Below are 15,874 nucleotides of genomic sequence, written 5' to 3'. Positions count from 1 at the left end.
TATAAATCGAAATGAAGCATTATGCATGGAATTATGCCCAATTTCTTTGTTCCATAATAAGATGAAAAGGGAATACTGCACAAGTGTGTTATCTTTCTAAAACAAACGTATTGGGGTATTAAATCTATGCATGATTATACTTCTCACATAAAAGTAACATAGGAGGACATGGGACCGTGTCGTCGCCCAATGGCCCACAGCTGGGAGGCTCTACTTTCTTGAATGATCAATATGCCCCTAGACTCTTCATGGTATGTTATAAGGTTTTATTAAGCGCAATATCACCTGGAGGGGTCTCGAAGCGCTACAGCAGATTCAACTGAAGGTAAAGGTTCACCACTTAGGGAGAAGTTAAAACGCTCAGAAGAGCCAGGTTTTACATTTTTTTCAGAACAGTTTGTGATCAGTGATCATTCGGAGCTGCATTGGAACCTCATTCCAGAAGAGGGGAGCTAAATGGGAAAAGGATTTGCCACCATTTCTGGCGGTATGGATCCTGAGAGAGGTGAGTAGATGTTTTGTTCCACACCTAAGATTCCTTATTGGTATGTACCAGTTAAGTTGCTTGTCCAGGTAGCATAGCCCATTTCCATGCATGGTCTTCTGTACCAGGCAGATGATTTTGAAACGAACACGTTTCCTGACAGGGAGCCAGCGTAGAGCTTTTAAACTGGGGGCAGACGGACACCGCGATGAAATATTCAGCACCAGTCTAGCAGCGGTGTTCTGTAACACCTGGAGTCTGCTATAAAGCTCTTCATTGATAGAATCCATCAGTGCATTTCCATAATCCAGACAACTGGTTATTAGACCCTGAACGAGGGGTGTCCGTGATTCTACTGGGATTCAATGGAAGATTTTACGTAGGGTTCGCATTGTGCCATAGCAGGTGCACGGGACATGATTTACTTGGTCTTACATGGACAGTTTGCAGTCTATTTTTACTCCAAGTTTACGTACCATGGGCTTAGGAGATGGACAGGGGCCAAGGCTCTGGGGCCACCAGTCACCGGACCAGAGTTCTTGTGCTTTCCCAAATAGTATTACCTCGGTCTTACTGGCGTTGAGCTGAAGGTGGTTAGTTTGCATCCAGGTGTTTATGTGTGTCATACAGCTTTTAAATCTGATTCTGGTGTCTGTTGGGTTTGGTCCAAGAGTGATTAACAACTGAGTGTCATCTGCATATGACACTACATCAAACCCATAAGATCTAATTACCTTGGCCAAAGGTGCCACATAGAGGTTGAAAAGCATGGGACTAAGTATCGATCCCTGGGGGGGGCTCCCTTATCTACCATCCGACTGAAGGAAACTAGCGTGCCTATTTGTACAGCGGTGGGTCGATCTTTTAGGTAGTTTTTCAGCTAGTTAAGGGCCTTTCCTCCGACCCCCATCTCCTGCAACCTTTGTTCCAAAGTTCTGTGGGAGATGGTGTCGAAGGCTGCCGACAGATCTAATAGGACCAGCTTTGCTGGCTGCCCTATGTCCTGGGCGAGTCTTATATCGACTACCTCTACCAAGGATGTTTCGGTGCTATAGCCAGTTCTAAAACCTGACTGAGTGGGATCTAACAATCGGTGGCTTTCTAGATAGGTTGTTAATTGTTTATTGACCAGGGACTCAAGTACTTTTCCAAAGTAAGGAAGTAAGGAAATTGGCAGATAGTTACCAGGCTCTTTGGTATCTGCCAACTGTTTTTTATGGATTGGTTTCACCCTGGCTGCTTTCCATTTAATTGGAACGGTCGCTAGATTTAAGGACATGTTAAAAAGGTTGGTAAGACTATTAAGGAGAGCAGGGGAAAGGGTTGACAGAATATAGGGTGGGGCAGGATCAACAGGGGAACCAGATTTAGTCCTGAGGAGGGCTGCTCTAACATGTTCCTGGGTAAATTCAGTAAACCCTTCTAGAAGTATTGTGGCGGGTGTCTGTGTGCAGTCAGACTTGTTACTTTGCTCTACGGTGTTATGTTTAGGGAAAGTGTCATGAATGATGTCAATGTTTTCATCAAAGAAGGTAGACAAAGTGTTTACCCAGTCTTGTGAAGATGGACTGTCTGTTTGGCAGGAAGAAGGGCTGGTAAATTCTCTTACTGTTTTATGTAGTTCCCTGTGTGAATTTGCAGCCTTGTCAATTCTGTTAATGATATAGTTTTTTGTAGCTTTCTTGATATTATCTAAATAATGTATATAAATGTGTTTGTAGGCTAGTCTTTCCTCAGTACTTTTGGTTGTTCTCTATTTGTGTTCCGCTTTCCTGCTAGCTAGTTTGTCAGTTTTTAGAGATTCAGTGAACCAAGATGACGCTTTAGACTTGTGTTTGACTTTAGACATGGATGCGATAATGTCAAGGACTTGTATAATTGCCTTCTCAAAGACGTCCAATGCATGGTCAATATTCTTTGAGCCTGTAAGGAGAGGAGGACTCCAATTGGGAGAAAAGGCTGCCAGGTTGACTTTTCACCAGGGCCTGGCCCATTTCTGTTCAATACTCAGATTTCAAGGGTGGTAGCGGTTTGTAAATGGAATTTGAGTAGACTATGGTCCAACCAGATCAGAGGGATAGGAGGTTTCACCATAGTGTTGGCTATGTTTGTGAACAGGAGATCAAGGGTGTGGCCAGCCGAATAAGTGGGTCCAGTCACCGCCTGTACTAGTCCCAGTGTGTTTAAGTTAGTGATGAGTTGACTGGTATCTGTGTAAGAAGAGAGATTGGCATGGAAATTAAAATCACCAATGAGAAGGAAGTCTTCTGCTGCTAGAGCGTGTGGGCAATGATCGGTTACTGAAATTAGTTTTAGGACCAGGTGGTCTATAGACAAGGGCACCTCTCCAGGTTCCCTTGTTCTGTTTTTCAATTCTAAAAACACATAGTTCAATCCAATCTGAGATAATGGCTTCTAAAGTACTTATCTTAGATCTTGCCCTAAAGGCTATTGCTAGGCCACCCCCTCTTTTGATGTTTCTGTCAAGTCTAATTAGTTGATATTCAGGGGGGGAAGGAAGTTGCCACATCAGGAAGGGCTGACTCGTGAAGCCAGGTTTCAGTTCTAAAACACGTCTGGTTTCTCTGAGTCTAGAAGACTCCATACCTCAAGTGTATGTTAGGGGATTGATCGTGCATTAAAATAGAGCCCCATTAATTCTTTCTTCTGCACCAAAGTGTTCCCACCTCCAGTGCTTGTCGACAATGGTATAAGGTGGGAGGTGGACTCGCTTGGACTGCTTTTAGTGACAGGTTTAGGAATAGATGCTAAAAAAGAAAGTGCCTCGGGACAGGTAAGAATTTGGCAGTGTGTTGATAGTTTATTAGCTTAAGCTCTGCACTTGAACAGCGATAACCAGCCATAACGTTGGGGAAGTTGACAACTTACTTAAATTACATATGAGATAAAGAACAAGCATTGGCATAGCCAATAGGTCTCGCTTTTGGGACCTTATAAGTATTTAGTTATGCAGCACAATATCCTTGGTGCAACAACAACTGTTGCATGGCAAAACACTTATACGGTCCCAAAGGCGAGACCTATTGGCTATGCCAATGCTTGTTGCTGTTTTTGTGGTACTGCAATATATAGGGATGTTATTTGTCACAGTTTACAGTTTGGATTAGATCATGGATGACACTATTGTTCATAGGATCACGATGTCTCCACTGACAACTTCTTGCTGCCCAGGTCGTGCCGAGGGGTTCCTTTTCCGGTGGTTCTGCTGTCCTGATCAAGCCGAAGGTCCTGCTGCAGTTGTCTCCTCCCTTTGTGGGTGTGGTTGTGGGTGTGGGTGTGGGTGTGGGTGTGGTTGTGGTTGTGGGTGTGTGTGTGGTTGTGGTTGTGGGTGTGTGTGTGGTTGTGGTTGTAGGTGTGTGTGTGTGTGGTTGTGGGTGTGTGTGTGTGTGGTTGGTTGTGGTTGGTTGTGTGTGTGGTTGTGGTTGTATGTGTGTGGTTGTGGTTGTGTGGTTGTGGTTGTGTGTGGTTGTGGTTGTGTGTGTATGTGTGTGGTTGTGGTTGTGTGGTTGTGGTTGTGTGTGGTTGTGGGTGTGTGTGTAGTGTGTGTGGTGGTGTGGTTGGTTGTGGTTGGTTGTGTGTGATTGTGTGTGTGTGGTTGTGGGTGTGGTTGTGTGTGGTTGTGTGGTTGTGTGTGTGTGTGTGTGTGTGGTTGTGTGGTTGTGTGTGTGTGGTTTTCTGTGTGGTTGTGTGTGTGGGGGGTTGTGTGTGTGTGGGGTTGTGTGTGTGGGGTTGTGTGTGTGTGTGTTTGGGGTTGTGTTGTGTGGGGGTGTATGTGTGTGGGGGTGTATGTGTGTGGGAGTGTGGGTGTGTGGTTGTGTGTGTGCTTGTGGTTGTGTGTGCTTGTGGTTGTGTGTGCTTGTGGTTGTGTGTGCTTGTGGTTGTGTGTGTGGTTGTGAGTGGTTGTGTGTGTGTGTGTGGTTGGGTGTGGTTCTGTGTGTGTATGTGGTTGTGTGTGTGGGTGGTGTGTGTGTGGGTGGTGTGTGTGTGGGTGGTGTGTGTGTGTGTGGGTGGTGTGTGTGTGGGTGTGTGGTTGGTGTGTGTGTGGTTGTGTGTGTGTATGTGGTTGTGTGTGTGGTTGTGTGTGTGTGGTTGTGTGTGTGTGGTTGTGTGTGTGTGGTTGTGTGTGTGTGGTTGTGTGTGTGTGGTTGTGTGTGTGTGTGGTTGTGGTTGTGTGTGTGCTTGTGGTTGTGTGTGTGGTTGTGGCTGTGTGTGTGGTTGTGTGTGAGACAGGCAAACATGGCCGACACAGAATGGGCGTCAATGGAAGGGTTAAAGGTAGTCTCCTGCAGACAACAGAGCCCTTCCTTCAGTATGTTTCTATTTCAAGAAGCAGTCCTCTTTCTGTTATTGTCTTTGTAGCAATACTCCTGCAAATACGTGTGTCCAAACATGCATTAAAGTTGATGACTTCAGCACTCCCCTATGCGTCTGTTGCATACCAGCCAGCCCCCTGAAAGGGGCATTTATTAGGAAATGGCGAATCAAATGTAAATATTGGATGCACGCATTATAATCTTACTTATCTCCAGACATGCTGTTGGTGTGTTATGTCCGGACTAATTATTCTGGCAAGCCTGTTTGCTACATTATGCCTGTTTATTCAATTTTGCGGTTTGCTACAGGAAGCTCTTGTAACATTATGCAAGCTCGTGACAGCATTCTCGTGTGTGGCCTGATTCCGGTGTTTACATGCTGTTTGCTACCTGAACCTCTTTTTTTGTACAATGCTTGTGTTATATCGCGCTGTTTGCTACAATAAAATATTCGCTAGCATTTAAGGTGAGCGTGATATTGCCTGACGGAGATGCACCCACTGGGAGAATCCCGAACGCTTGTAAGCGCGAAGGCGGGGAGAGGTGTGGAGGCAGGGAGCAAGCAAGAGGAAAGACAGATGGCGCTGCCGTCTGGCGATTTACGCGTGCACGCTCGCGTGAACGCAAGCTTGTCGCCAGCCAGCAGCACTTTGAAAACTCACCTACTAAAGACTCTCTGAGCAGCGCATGCGCGCTGACTCAGCGAGACCTAAAAAGGGCAGGGGTCCTGGCGGCGGTTAGGCACAGACGGGCGCAGACAGGCTTGCCTTTGATGCACCGCTGCTCATCTCTGTGCCTTTTCCTGCCCTAAATAGCCTGGGGCTGGTGGAGGTGAAGGAAGAATCGGCAGCTAAAGCGCTGACCTGAGAACCGGGAAGGGAGATGGTATTATACTTCTGGTTGTAGTGAGCAGGTCCCTCCTCTCAAACGGCACCAGCCGTGGCAGAACGGGGACAGCTCACGAGTGAAGGTTGAAAGGGTACGTGAGGAAGGTATTATAAAGTGCGGTGCTAGGGTTAATAAACACCGACTAATGCCTTAAGAAAAGCAAAAAAAATAGATCTATAGATTTTAAAAAATATATCACGAATAAAAACAAGGTATATTCTTCTCTTAGTTAAGAAATAACAGTTGCAGGTTAGGCCGTTGAAACTGACCTCCGATCTAGAAATGGAATCCGCTCCGACTCGAACTGTGAAAATCCAGCACCTGCCTCACACTGCAGAGTGAACCCACCACACCCGGGGACCCGAGACCAGAGCCAGACCCCACACCTGCCCACTAGGCCTGCATAGCAGGCACGTACCGGAGATTATCCCCTCCAGGCCCAGTCACCCACAGTCAAAGGCTGAGGAACCTGCGCCCAAAACCTCCTTTGACCCCTTCTGGTTGTCACCTCCCTTCAAGTCTCCCCCCTTATACATTGTGAGACCAGTGTTACCTTGGTAATCAGGTGTTTCTTTTTCAGGAAGTTGTAATAGGCACACAGAGCATCAGTGGTAAGACAACATTGCCTGTATGTCGGATGTCTATTTGCATGTCTTTGCTGTATTCATGGTTAATCAAAATAAAATAAAACGAACAAATAAACGTGTTAAAAAAGTAACATTTTGGCAAAGGATTGATTTAAGCTTTTAATCAGTGGCAATATCAATTGTTGAGCAATGATTTTTATAGTTTTTGTTTTGGTAACCCTGGGGAAGCTAAAGATGTCAGGCTACGTGTAGGTGCAAAAAAGTGAGCTTTGGCTACAAACTTACTCTGTGTCCATATTTCATAATGACTATTATCAACATCTGTATCAATTTGTCTTGCGAACATTGACTCATAATTGTATACACAATTGGAGACTACAGAAAGCATAAATAAAGAAATACATTTTATAGCCAAGAGCAAAACCTATATTTGGCATCTAAATCTTACAAGGCATATTCATTAATATAATTAATAATATAGCACAGCACATTTACAGGAGACTGCTGCCTTCACTCATACTGGTCTGAAGGCATTAAAGCTCATTAAATCAAGTAATCAAACATAACAAGAATTCATTCTATAAGAGAATATAATACATAAAGCAGAGCGGGGAGAATAAAACCCAACATAAAGTGCCTAGGACAGAAGTATCAAAGGAGTGAACAAACCATCCAACAGAAAATGCAATAATAACATCACAGATAATTGCAGAGGACTGAAAAACTCCAATGATCAAGACACTGAAGGCGCGTCCTTCTTTAGTCGTAAAAATGTCAATGTTTGTAGTGATATAAGGCGGAAATGCTATAGAACCTCTAGTCACCCAGACTTCCATGTAATTAGAGGTATGTGGTAGTGAGTGCAGTGCATGCTGTTTAAGTGACAGGCTGTACCCTAAAGTGATGTTTTGCTGGTTAGTGAACAGCATGTAACTTTCCAAGTGACTGCTTTCTAATCATTGTTTACTTATTGGCTATTCTCGACTTACAGCTGGCTATGATATTATGAAGCCAAGGCTTTCATTCGGGCAACTCAAATAGAAACCGGCGTCAGGCCTCATTGTTGTGCAAATAATCTGCATGCTGTAACTGTGGAAACAGTTCTAGAACACTGAATATGTCTGGTGAACCAACATCAATGAAGAAAAAAAAACCAGATACGGAGCACTGGAGAACTTAAAGGTTTTTAACATTCCCAATGCCTCGTAACGATTTATTTTGTCAACACAGGATTGTACAGATTTTTATTTTCTAAAATGGAGTCTATTTCAGGTCTTTGGTTCAACAGATGCAGGTCCAGTCATTCTCACCCAGGCAAGAGGGCAGCAGGCAACAGGTCAGCACAGCAGGGCAGCAGTCCAGCAGAGTGGCAGTCCTTTCATCAACGCAGCTGTCCTTCTTCCTGGCAGATTATCCACAGGTCCAGAAGTGTACTAAAGAGTTGGTGTCTGAGGTCCAATATTTATACTTGGGTCTTCCTTTGAAGAGGGAGAAGCTTCTAGAGGTTTCCCATTGAAGTTCACGTTTACTGCCTCCCCTGACCCCAGGATAAATACAGGGGGTATATAGCCCTTTGTGTGGAGGCAGGACACAGCCTATTCAAGTGTAACTAGGTCTGAGCTCAGCTCCCCCCTCCCATCCTGCCAATGATGACCCATCCATGTACACCTAAGCTCTCTGTGGTATGTGGCTATCTAGGAGGAATACACAAAATCTAACTTGTCATCTACACCCAGTCATGTGACCCATAGACAGGCTGCAGGCACTAAATGGCTAATGCAGGGAAATGCCAACTTTTTAAAAGTATCATTTTCAAAATTGTAATTTAAAATCAGACTTCACCACAAGATAGGATTTTTCATTACAATTCCAAATACACCAAACTTGAACTGGTTATTTGCTCTCATTTGGAAATCTTCACTTATTAAATGTAATAAGGTAACTTCAATGTTATCCTATGAGAGAGGCAAACCTTGCAGTAGTGAAAAACAGCAGGGAACAGAGGTTTCAACTACCAGGACAAATAGAACCTAAAAGTACATGTCCAATATTTTAAATACACTGCACCCTGCCCTCTGCGCTGATCAGGGGCTATGGTAGGGGTGACTTATATGTATTAAAAAGGAAGGTTGTGCACACTCTGGCTGTAATGGCAGGCCTGAAATGTTTGAAAGGGCTTTGTAAGTGGGTGGCACAATCAGTGCTGCAAGCCCACTAGTAGCATTTACCTTACAGGCCCAGGGTACAAGCAGTACAACTTTACTAGGGATTTATTAGTACATCTAAGGCACCATATGGGTGTAAGCCAATTCTATCACATTTCCTCCCCCCTCCTAAACCCCCGTTGCTCAAATTGTTTTCCCATCCGTGTTGTCCCAAATGAAATACGGACTTTGTTAGCACTTTATACACAATTACAATGGACCTATTCACTAGTCTATAACAGCACTCTTGTTGTGAGAACGTGGGTATTATACTCCCTATGCCAATATGTTCCCACAAGGCATGCCAGAGTTAATTGGGGTTTCATTTGAATGAGGTTTTCATTCTTTAGATATGTATGTCACCCAGTCTGGAAAATCCAGTCCTACTTCAGAAACTCATTAAACTCTAAGACATTAAGTCTGCTTTATATCCAGAGGGGGCTCTTGCCTGGTAATCTTCCATTCCAACTTATCATGGTGATGACTGCCATCCAAGTCCATGTTTTGTTATCAGTGAGACTGTCATCCAAGTCCATGTTTCGTTATCAGTGAGTTCTGGGAACTTGGCAGCAAACTTTCTTTTGTATGACAATTATAGGTGCGTATTGTCACCTAATGTCAGTCTGTCCAGCTTTTATGAGAGTTGTTCAGTTGGGCAAATTTACATTTGTTTAAAAGAGCAAAATGTAAGACCCAGCAATAATTCTGAACAAGGGCAATGTTTTGCCCTGCCAAAATACTTCTGTAGTATATTTCCTGAAGTTTGCTTCCATCCCACAGTTGTGACCACAGGACCTCACTTGCCTTGTAGAACAATTCTCTTAGGAGCCAGAAAGAAGTACTTTGTAGAACATGGAAAAGAACAGAAACATGATAATTTCAAACAGTGTAACCTCCCCAGTAGTAAAATTGGAAGCTTCTGCCAGTGTGTGTTGTAGGCAATCCCTGAAGGAGAGTAACAGCATCTTCAGATGACATGCCCCTTATTTTGTCTTCAAGTGATAACACTTCCCACATCTGAAGCCACTGCTTGCTATCTGGCTGTGGCAATCAAAATTTGGCCTCCTTCTTCATCCTCAGACCGTGAAGAGAATCCATTTCCTCCAAGCGATCCGCTGTCTGTAATATCTCCTATGTTTCCTGAACATATAAAGCAACCTCAGCATTTGTTCCAGAGGTTCAACCACATGTAAGGAAATGTAATCAGTATAGAGCTAGATCTTATTATTCTGCTGTCTGAACCAGTGAATTTTTAGAAAGATTAGATTGCACCACATCCAGCAGGCCAAGAGGTTGCAGGGAGAGGAAAAATAGCATTGGGAGCGGATGCAGACCTGTCCCATTGGAAAGGGTCCTATTGGAAACTTTGCAACAGCACCCATTTACTCTCACCCTTGCGATGGGGTCAGTGTATAACAAGCTGGTGGGTCAGTATGTTTGGTAAACCCCTTGTTTTGGCATTCAAAGGGATATTGGACAATATGAGGTACAATCACCTGACGATTTCCCTTTATACCTTCTTTCAATGTAGACCCAAAAATGGTTAGCATATGTGTCACACACCAGTGCCCAGTGTTTTATATATCTCAGTTAGCAGACTGTTACGACCAGACATTTTATCAACCAGTGTGGGTCAGCGCCACAGTTATTTCCCCCTCTGTGATGTCCTCAACTAAGGCCTCCCTATTATGGTTCACTTAAATTGGAATGGATTGTTCTCTCACAGCTGCTGAATGGACCTCCACATTTCTCTCCTCTTGTCTTTGAGAAAGACTAACAGCACTCTTCAAAACCATGTGTAATTGCTGTGCCTCCCTACCACAATCATTCCTGGGTAGTCTTCAATTATCCCCACTCACCTACAGGCCTCGTCCTGCCACGCTATAATGTTCTAGGTGTTGTTTTAACCCTGAATACTAGCCAGCCTTGACTAGGTCTTTTCTTGACATTTAATAATCTTTTGGTAAGAATGTGTTTTTGGGGTTCATTTACATTCCTGGTCTCTCCCTTTACACCCTCAACCACTTTAAGGAACCCGTCTTGGAAATAACTTATCTCCCGAGCACATAGAAGGATTTTATTTTATTACAGCATGGTTCCTCATTCAGTAAAGCTAGTCTGTGCTCTGTGTAAAACCGGCGTGCTTTAACTACTTCAGTACACATGAAGAACGCTGCAAATAAACAGAAAGTCATCACAGCTCACTCTTGACATATTTCTGCCCAGCAGGTCATCTAGAAAACATTAACTTGCAGAATCATGTGACCTAGGCATGAGTAGAGTATCAAGTATGATGAAATCCCTTGGTAGACAGGTGGTTTTTCCAGCCCACTATTGGGAAAAAATTGGACTCATTTACAGGTATCGTAAAGTGTAACAAACAGTTCCAAATAGGAAACGTGTTAGGGTGTATGATGGATGTGTATTTACTCTTACGTAAAAGGTTCAACTGGAAAATGTATAAAAGTAAGCTAATAGGGGTATTCTGATAATCTTATAGTAACCTCAAGGCAAGCAGAACAATATAAATTGTATGTGTAACAATAAATCAAGATAGCCAAGACAACATAAGAAATGACTCCAAGTTTAAAAAATGTTTAGGACATGGAAGATCTGAAATACTGTGGATCAGGGAAGTGGTAGGAAACAGGAAGTGAGATTTGGTAAAGAGGATATCCAAGGGCTGATTACCAACAACACCAAAAGCTTAATTTTCGTATTGCGTGGTTTTAGCGAAGATCATGTTCTTTCGTTGAAAACTCAGCTAAGAGCAGCGCATCCAATATATTCTTGTTGTAGTGCATGCACAAATACTTCCAAACGTACTTCATCAACTATGCTAACCAATCTAACACTTGGTTTCCTGCGTAGCCTAACATCACATTGTAAGTGAACTACTGTAAGCAAATGAAATGTTTATTACACATTTAGTATTACTTCATTTACAGATCTGTATTATTTTTGTGGTGCGCTAACCTAGCCAATTCAGTGGGCAAAGCCATATACGTTAGCAAGCTTTGCAGTACAATTTTTAATAAGTAAACATGCAATAACACTACATAGCAGTACAAAAGGCAAAGTTAAAACAAACGAATGAAATTGTTTTTTTACTCAAAGCGGATCTATACAAAATCTGAAACCCAGGTATCAGGAATAGTAAGCCATACAGAAAGCCTTCCAGGTAGACGATGCTTTTCCCGCACATGTTCCTCTCTGACACAGGCTGTTTCGTAGGTGACCCGTCTAAGTTCTGAAACGGGATGGGAGGGGGGAGGCGGAGCGGAACTTTTTTTCTTTGTTACTATATAGGATATGCCACATGTACCATAAGTCATGCTCTTATTATATGAAAGATTCACAAGTTCACACACTCTCGGTTTTACATATGTACCATTACGAATTGATCATGATGTAATGTCTTGTATCCGTCTTTGATCAACTCAAATTTTGTGGCAACCGCCCCAGCCCCCGCCAAAAAAAGCAATACAGAAAGCCTCAGACTACAATATACACTTGTGCTGCACGATGCCATCAATGTGTCTGAGTAACAATGAAAGAACCCTTGCCACTAGTTGATAAAAACAATTGTTAAATAAAGGCTTTATAAAAATAGTGTCTTCACAAACTGGTAGCCACACACACAAGAGTCAAGCGTATAACACTAAAGCATAACACGAACGCTAACAATCCGATCAAAAGGAAAACTAGCACGAAACAGGGCAATGATCCTGTGTATTGCATGTGCATTTTATACAGCACCAACATATCTTCTTCTGGTCAATGCAGAGGGTAAAGTTATTGATAAGACTAGGATGTATAAATATATGACATATCACTGGATACAAATTACAAAAATTGAACATAATAAGGGTCATCACCCTTCACATGAAATACACTAATGAGGATAATGTGATGCAAGGGGGGAGGGGGGTATTTATACTGAAATAATGTCAATGTGAGTGCAGTCCTCCGCATAGCTAGCAGATGGCGTTACCAGCATCATAGTATTTGATGCAAACATTATATAGGCACGTAACCCTTATTGATAACGTAGCCCCATATTAGTCAATAACATTGTTCAAGTGACTTCTCTTTACCTTGCAGTTTTTTTAAGACAGCAACTTCCATTTTCAGCACCTGCTTTGGCTGCTGAGCAGATTCCACTTTCAGTGCAACATTTTCCCTGGTGAGTAAATCCAGAGCATCGTAGATTTCTCCAAAACCTCCACCGCCTATCTTCCGTAACTGCAAGGTGGCATGTAGAGGAGCAGAGAAACACAAAAATAAAAAGGTTACTGATGCTGAAAACTTACAGCTCTCTAATCAACAAAGTATAACCCACAAGGTGGGCCAAACAATCACAGAAAATCTATGTTCTTATGCCAAGGAATATAAAATGTAAAATTTGGGATACCGGTAATGGAGGACACCAATTAATAGAAGGACAAAACTAAGCGCGGATGTCTACGTGTCCTTCAATAATGTGTGCGTATATTGTTGATCACCACTTTCAAACACTGCCATGTAGGGGATTTATGTCCCAGTCCAGACATCTCAGATTCAAGATCCCAAGCCTTTTTTTTATGTGGGATACTAAAAAAAATAAAGGTTCAAAGGGGACGAGTGCATTTTGGTTATGTGGGCTAAGTTTAAGATTTCTATATTTGCTCCATTCATAACATCCCAAATCAATGCACACACATGGGATTAAGGAATGTTTTTCAACCTAAATGAGTAGTAAAGCACCAGAGAAAGAGAAGAAAGACATTGACTTTGCTTGGGTCTTAAGAGGATAGTCAAAAAAAAGAAATGGGACATTCCCACGACATAGACATTGCGGAAATCCACAATCTATGAGCATGTTACGCATTTGCTTCATACAATTACGGCCGTGTTTTGTAGATTGATCCTGGTGAGGTCAGATCTAATTGTTAACATACCCAACATGACCTCTGAGCACCCCTGCATTTGTTCCCTTTTCCCTTTATGCTTGCCTTGGTCTGTTCTTGGTGAGTGAAATTCTGACTCTGTCCACAACTTGTAAATATTTCTCTCAACAATAGAGCCTGAGGTCTGTAACTACAACCTTCATTTGTTCATTGCTTGTGATTGTTCATTGATACAGGTCGATCATAACACAGTCAAAAGTGTAGTGTTATTGGCGTTTGTTTGATACATAGTCACTAGAAAAATGTCTGTACCTTAAAAAAATCATCTGGGTGGAATATGTGTCACTAAACTCTGTTTTACGTGAAGATATAAACCGTGAGACAGAAAAAAATATTAACCACAAATCTATAGGCATTGAGGTACTCTGCTGACACACTGTACTACACAAATATGCTCAACAAAATAAATAAAGTTGTTAAGAAGGACCTCATTTAGTAATTGGTCGACGGGCCATAAAAGCAATGAGGCATCGCCTCTTCTAACCCAGGGCAGCCCACTTACCAAATCAAGAATTCAGTTACTTGGGCGGAGATCTTTTTTCACCAAAAATTATACTACCAACAAAGCAACAGCAGTTTTGACAAAAATGCATAATACCAGGCAGACCACCATCTCATGACAGCATGGCAAAATTGCATTTTTGTATTTTCCAAAGGCAAAACTTGAAAGGTGGGTTTGATTTTGGAAAATGTAAAATCAGAGTGCTTGACAGACTTGGAGTGTTCAAAAAGTGTTAGAGTGCCGTTATTCAATATGCATGACGACCATGATCTGGAAAAATAATGGCGGACATGGAGCCCGAAAGATCATTCTAAGTAGGGCAAATATTCCATGCCAGGTGTCATCCCGGCTCCAAAGAAGGTATTTCACGATTGGTAACACATTGGTTTTAACACCTCCTTTATTATGAAGACCTCAAAGCCCAAAAACGAAAAGTTCTAGAGAAGCGTGGAGTAAGGCCTATAATCCAGTAAGTAAATCTAATTCTATTGTGGCCCGGAGAAAATATTTCTAAAAGTTCTTAGAGAAACAATAGCAGCGTTATGTGCCACCTGAATTACTGGGGTGAGTAATAAATAGGTCAGAAGTTTTCAAGATTTAAGAATGAGGTAGCCAGGTGGGGGGGGGGTGCCTAGGTGCCAGGGAAGATGGCAGTGTTCTGATGAGGCTCTGCTAGAAAGTGCCCTCCTCTTACCCCTGCTGGGTGCGTAGCCTGGAGTGAGGTTTTCTGAGTGTCTCCCGCTCCCTATCCCTGGGTCTAATCTCAAGAAAGATAATGGGGGTTACGCAGACCAGACTTGAAGACGCGGAAGGATGTTCATGCCAAAACAACATTAGTATGGTAGGGGTCCCTGGGAGAGAGAAATGGCCAAGCCCAGATCTCTTCATGGAGGACTGGGTACGCAACCATCTGAAGCCAGCATCTCCAGCTTGCAGAAATACAGTTTGTTGATCATGTGTTGATGTGCAGGTGGGGAGTATGTCATGCATTCGTTAGTTAGTTTGCTAAGTCGGTCACTGATGCCATTATTGCTAGGACTTAAATGCTCTGCATAGATCATATTATGGAGAATGGGAATACGGAACACTATTAACATTTTTGCCATATTAATTTGGTCTTTAAGTGTTCATATTGGTTATTTCAGTGTTTTGGGGCAACACGTGGCCCTCAAATTGGGGTGGCAGATAGTTTTGATCCCACAGCGCTGGGAGACAGGGAGAAGGGTTTGGTTGGGAATGGGTTGATTAAGGAAGGTTTACAACAGTCATTGTGATGGTATGCGGAGATGTACAGACGATTTAACAAAAGTGAGGTGACACAATTCAGAGGGTTGCAATACAAAATGGACACAATTTTGGGGATGGAAGGTAGCACACATACTGATGCCAGGATAAAGACACTGTCCTAGAAAATAAATGGCTTGGGTAGCAAGCTTAAGAGGGGCCTAGTGTTCCAATACATCAGACGCCATGGCCCAGAGGTGGTCTTGTTTTTTTAAAAAACTTTATTGATTTTAACATACAAGATGAGCGGCGGCATCATGCACCAGTCACAGAGCACCATACCATGTACAGAGGAACAAAAGAGCAGCATCGCAGAGAAATATGAGAGTACCATGAGGCTCCTCCGCAAGAACCTCCAGGCTCATCCCCGGTGTGTCTCAGTCATGTCAGTGCTGCAGTGACGTGTGTCTCCAGAAGTGGACAAAGGCCTGTCTGGGCAATGTTCAAGCACAATACCCCATGAATGAAAATCAATCTCATTCAATACCTCTCCCTCTCCCTCCCTATACCCTATTTAGCAACAATCAAACCCAGCCAGAGCAAGGTTCTCAGATACTGAGTGCCCCTCAAGTCAGTGATATGTAGGAGGATGGGTTTAGGGCCCCTAGGAATAGGCCAGCCCAATACTACCTCCAGCTGTCA

At 43.0% G+C, this 15,874-nt stretch overlaps 1 protein-coding gene across 3 annotated transcripts in view; it reads right to left on the bottom strand.

The window, feature by feature from the left end:
- Positions 1-15,874, bottom strand: part of TTBK2 (tau tubulin kinase 2) — a 536,541-nt gene that overhangs the window by 395,170 nt on the left and 125,497 nt on the right. For all 3 annotated transcript variants that reach the window (XM_085627231.1, XM_085627232.1, XM_085627233.1), the window contains exon 4: positions 12,595-12,742. In XM_085627231.1, the coding sequence (XP_085483357.1) occupies positions 12,595-12,742 (148 nt within the window). The remainder of the gene's footprint in view (positions 1-12,594; positions 12,743-15,874) is intronic.

The sequence above is a fragment of the Triturus cristatus genome, chromosome 9 (assembly GCF_964204655.1).
Source record: "Triturus cristatus chromosome 9, aTriCri1.1, whole genome shotgun sequence".
NCBI lineage: Eukaryota > Metazoa > Chordata > Amphibia > Caudata > Salamandridae > Triturus > Triturus cristatus.
The sequence above is the reverse complement of the archived record's forward strand: the minus strand, read 5'-3'. Positions and strand labels throughout refer to the sequence as shown.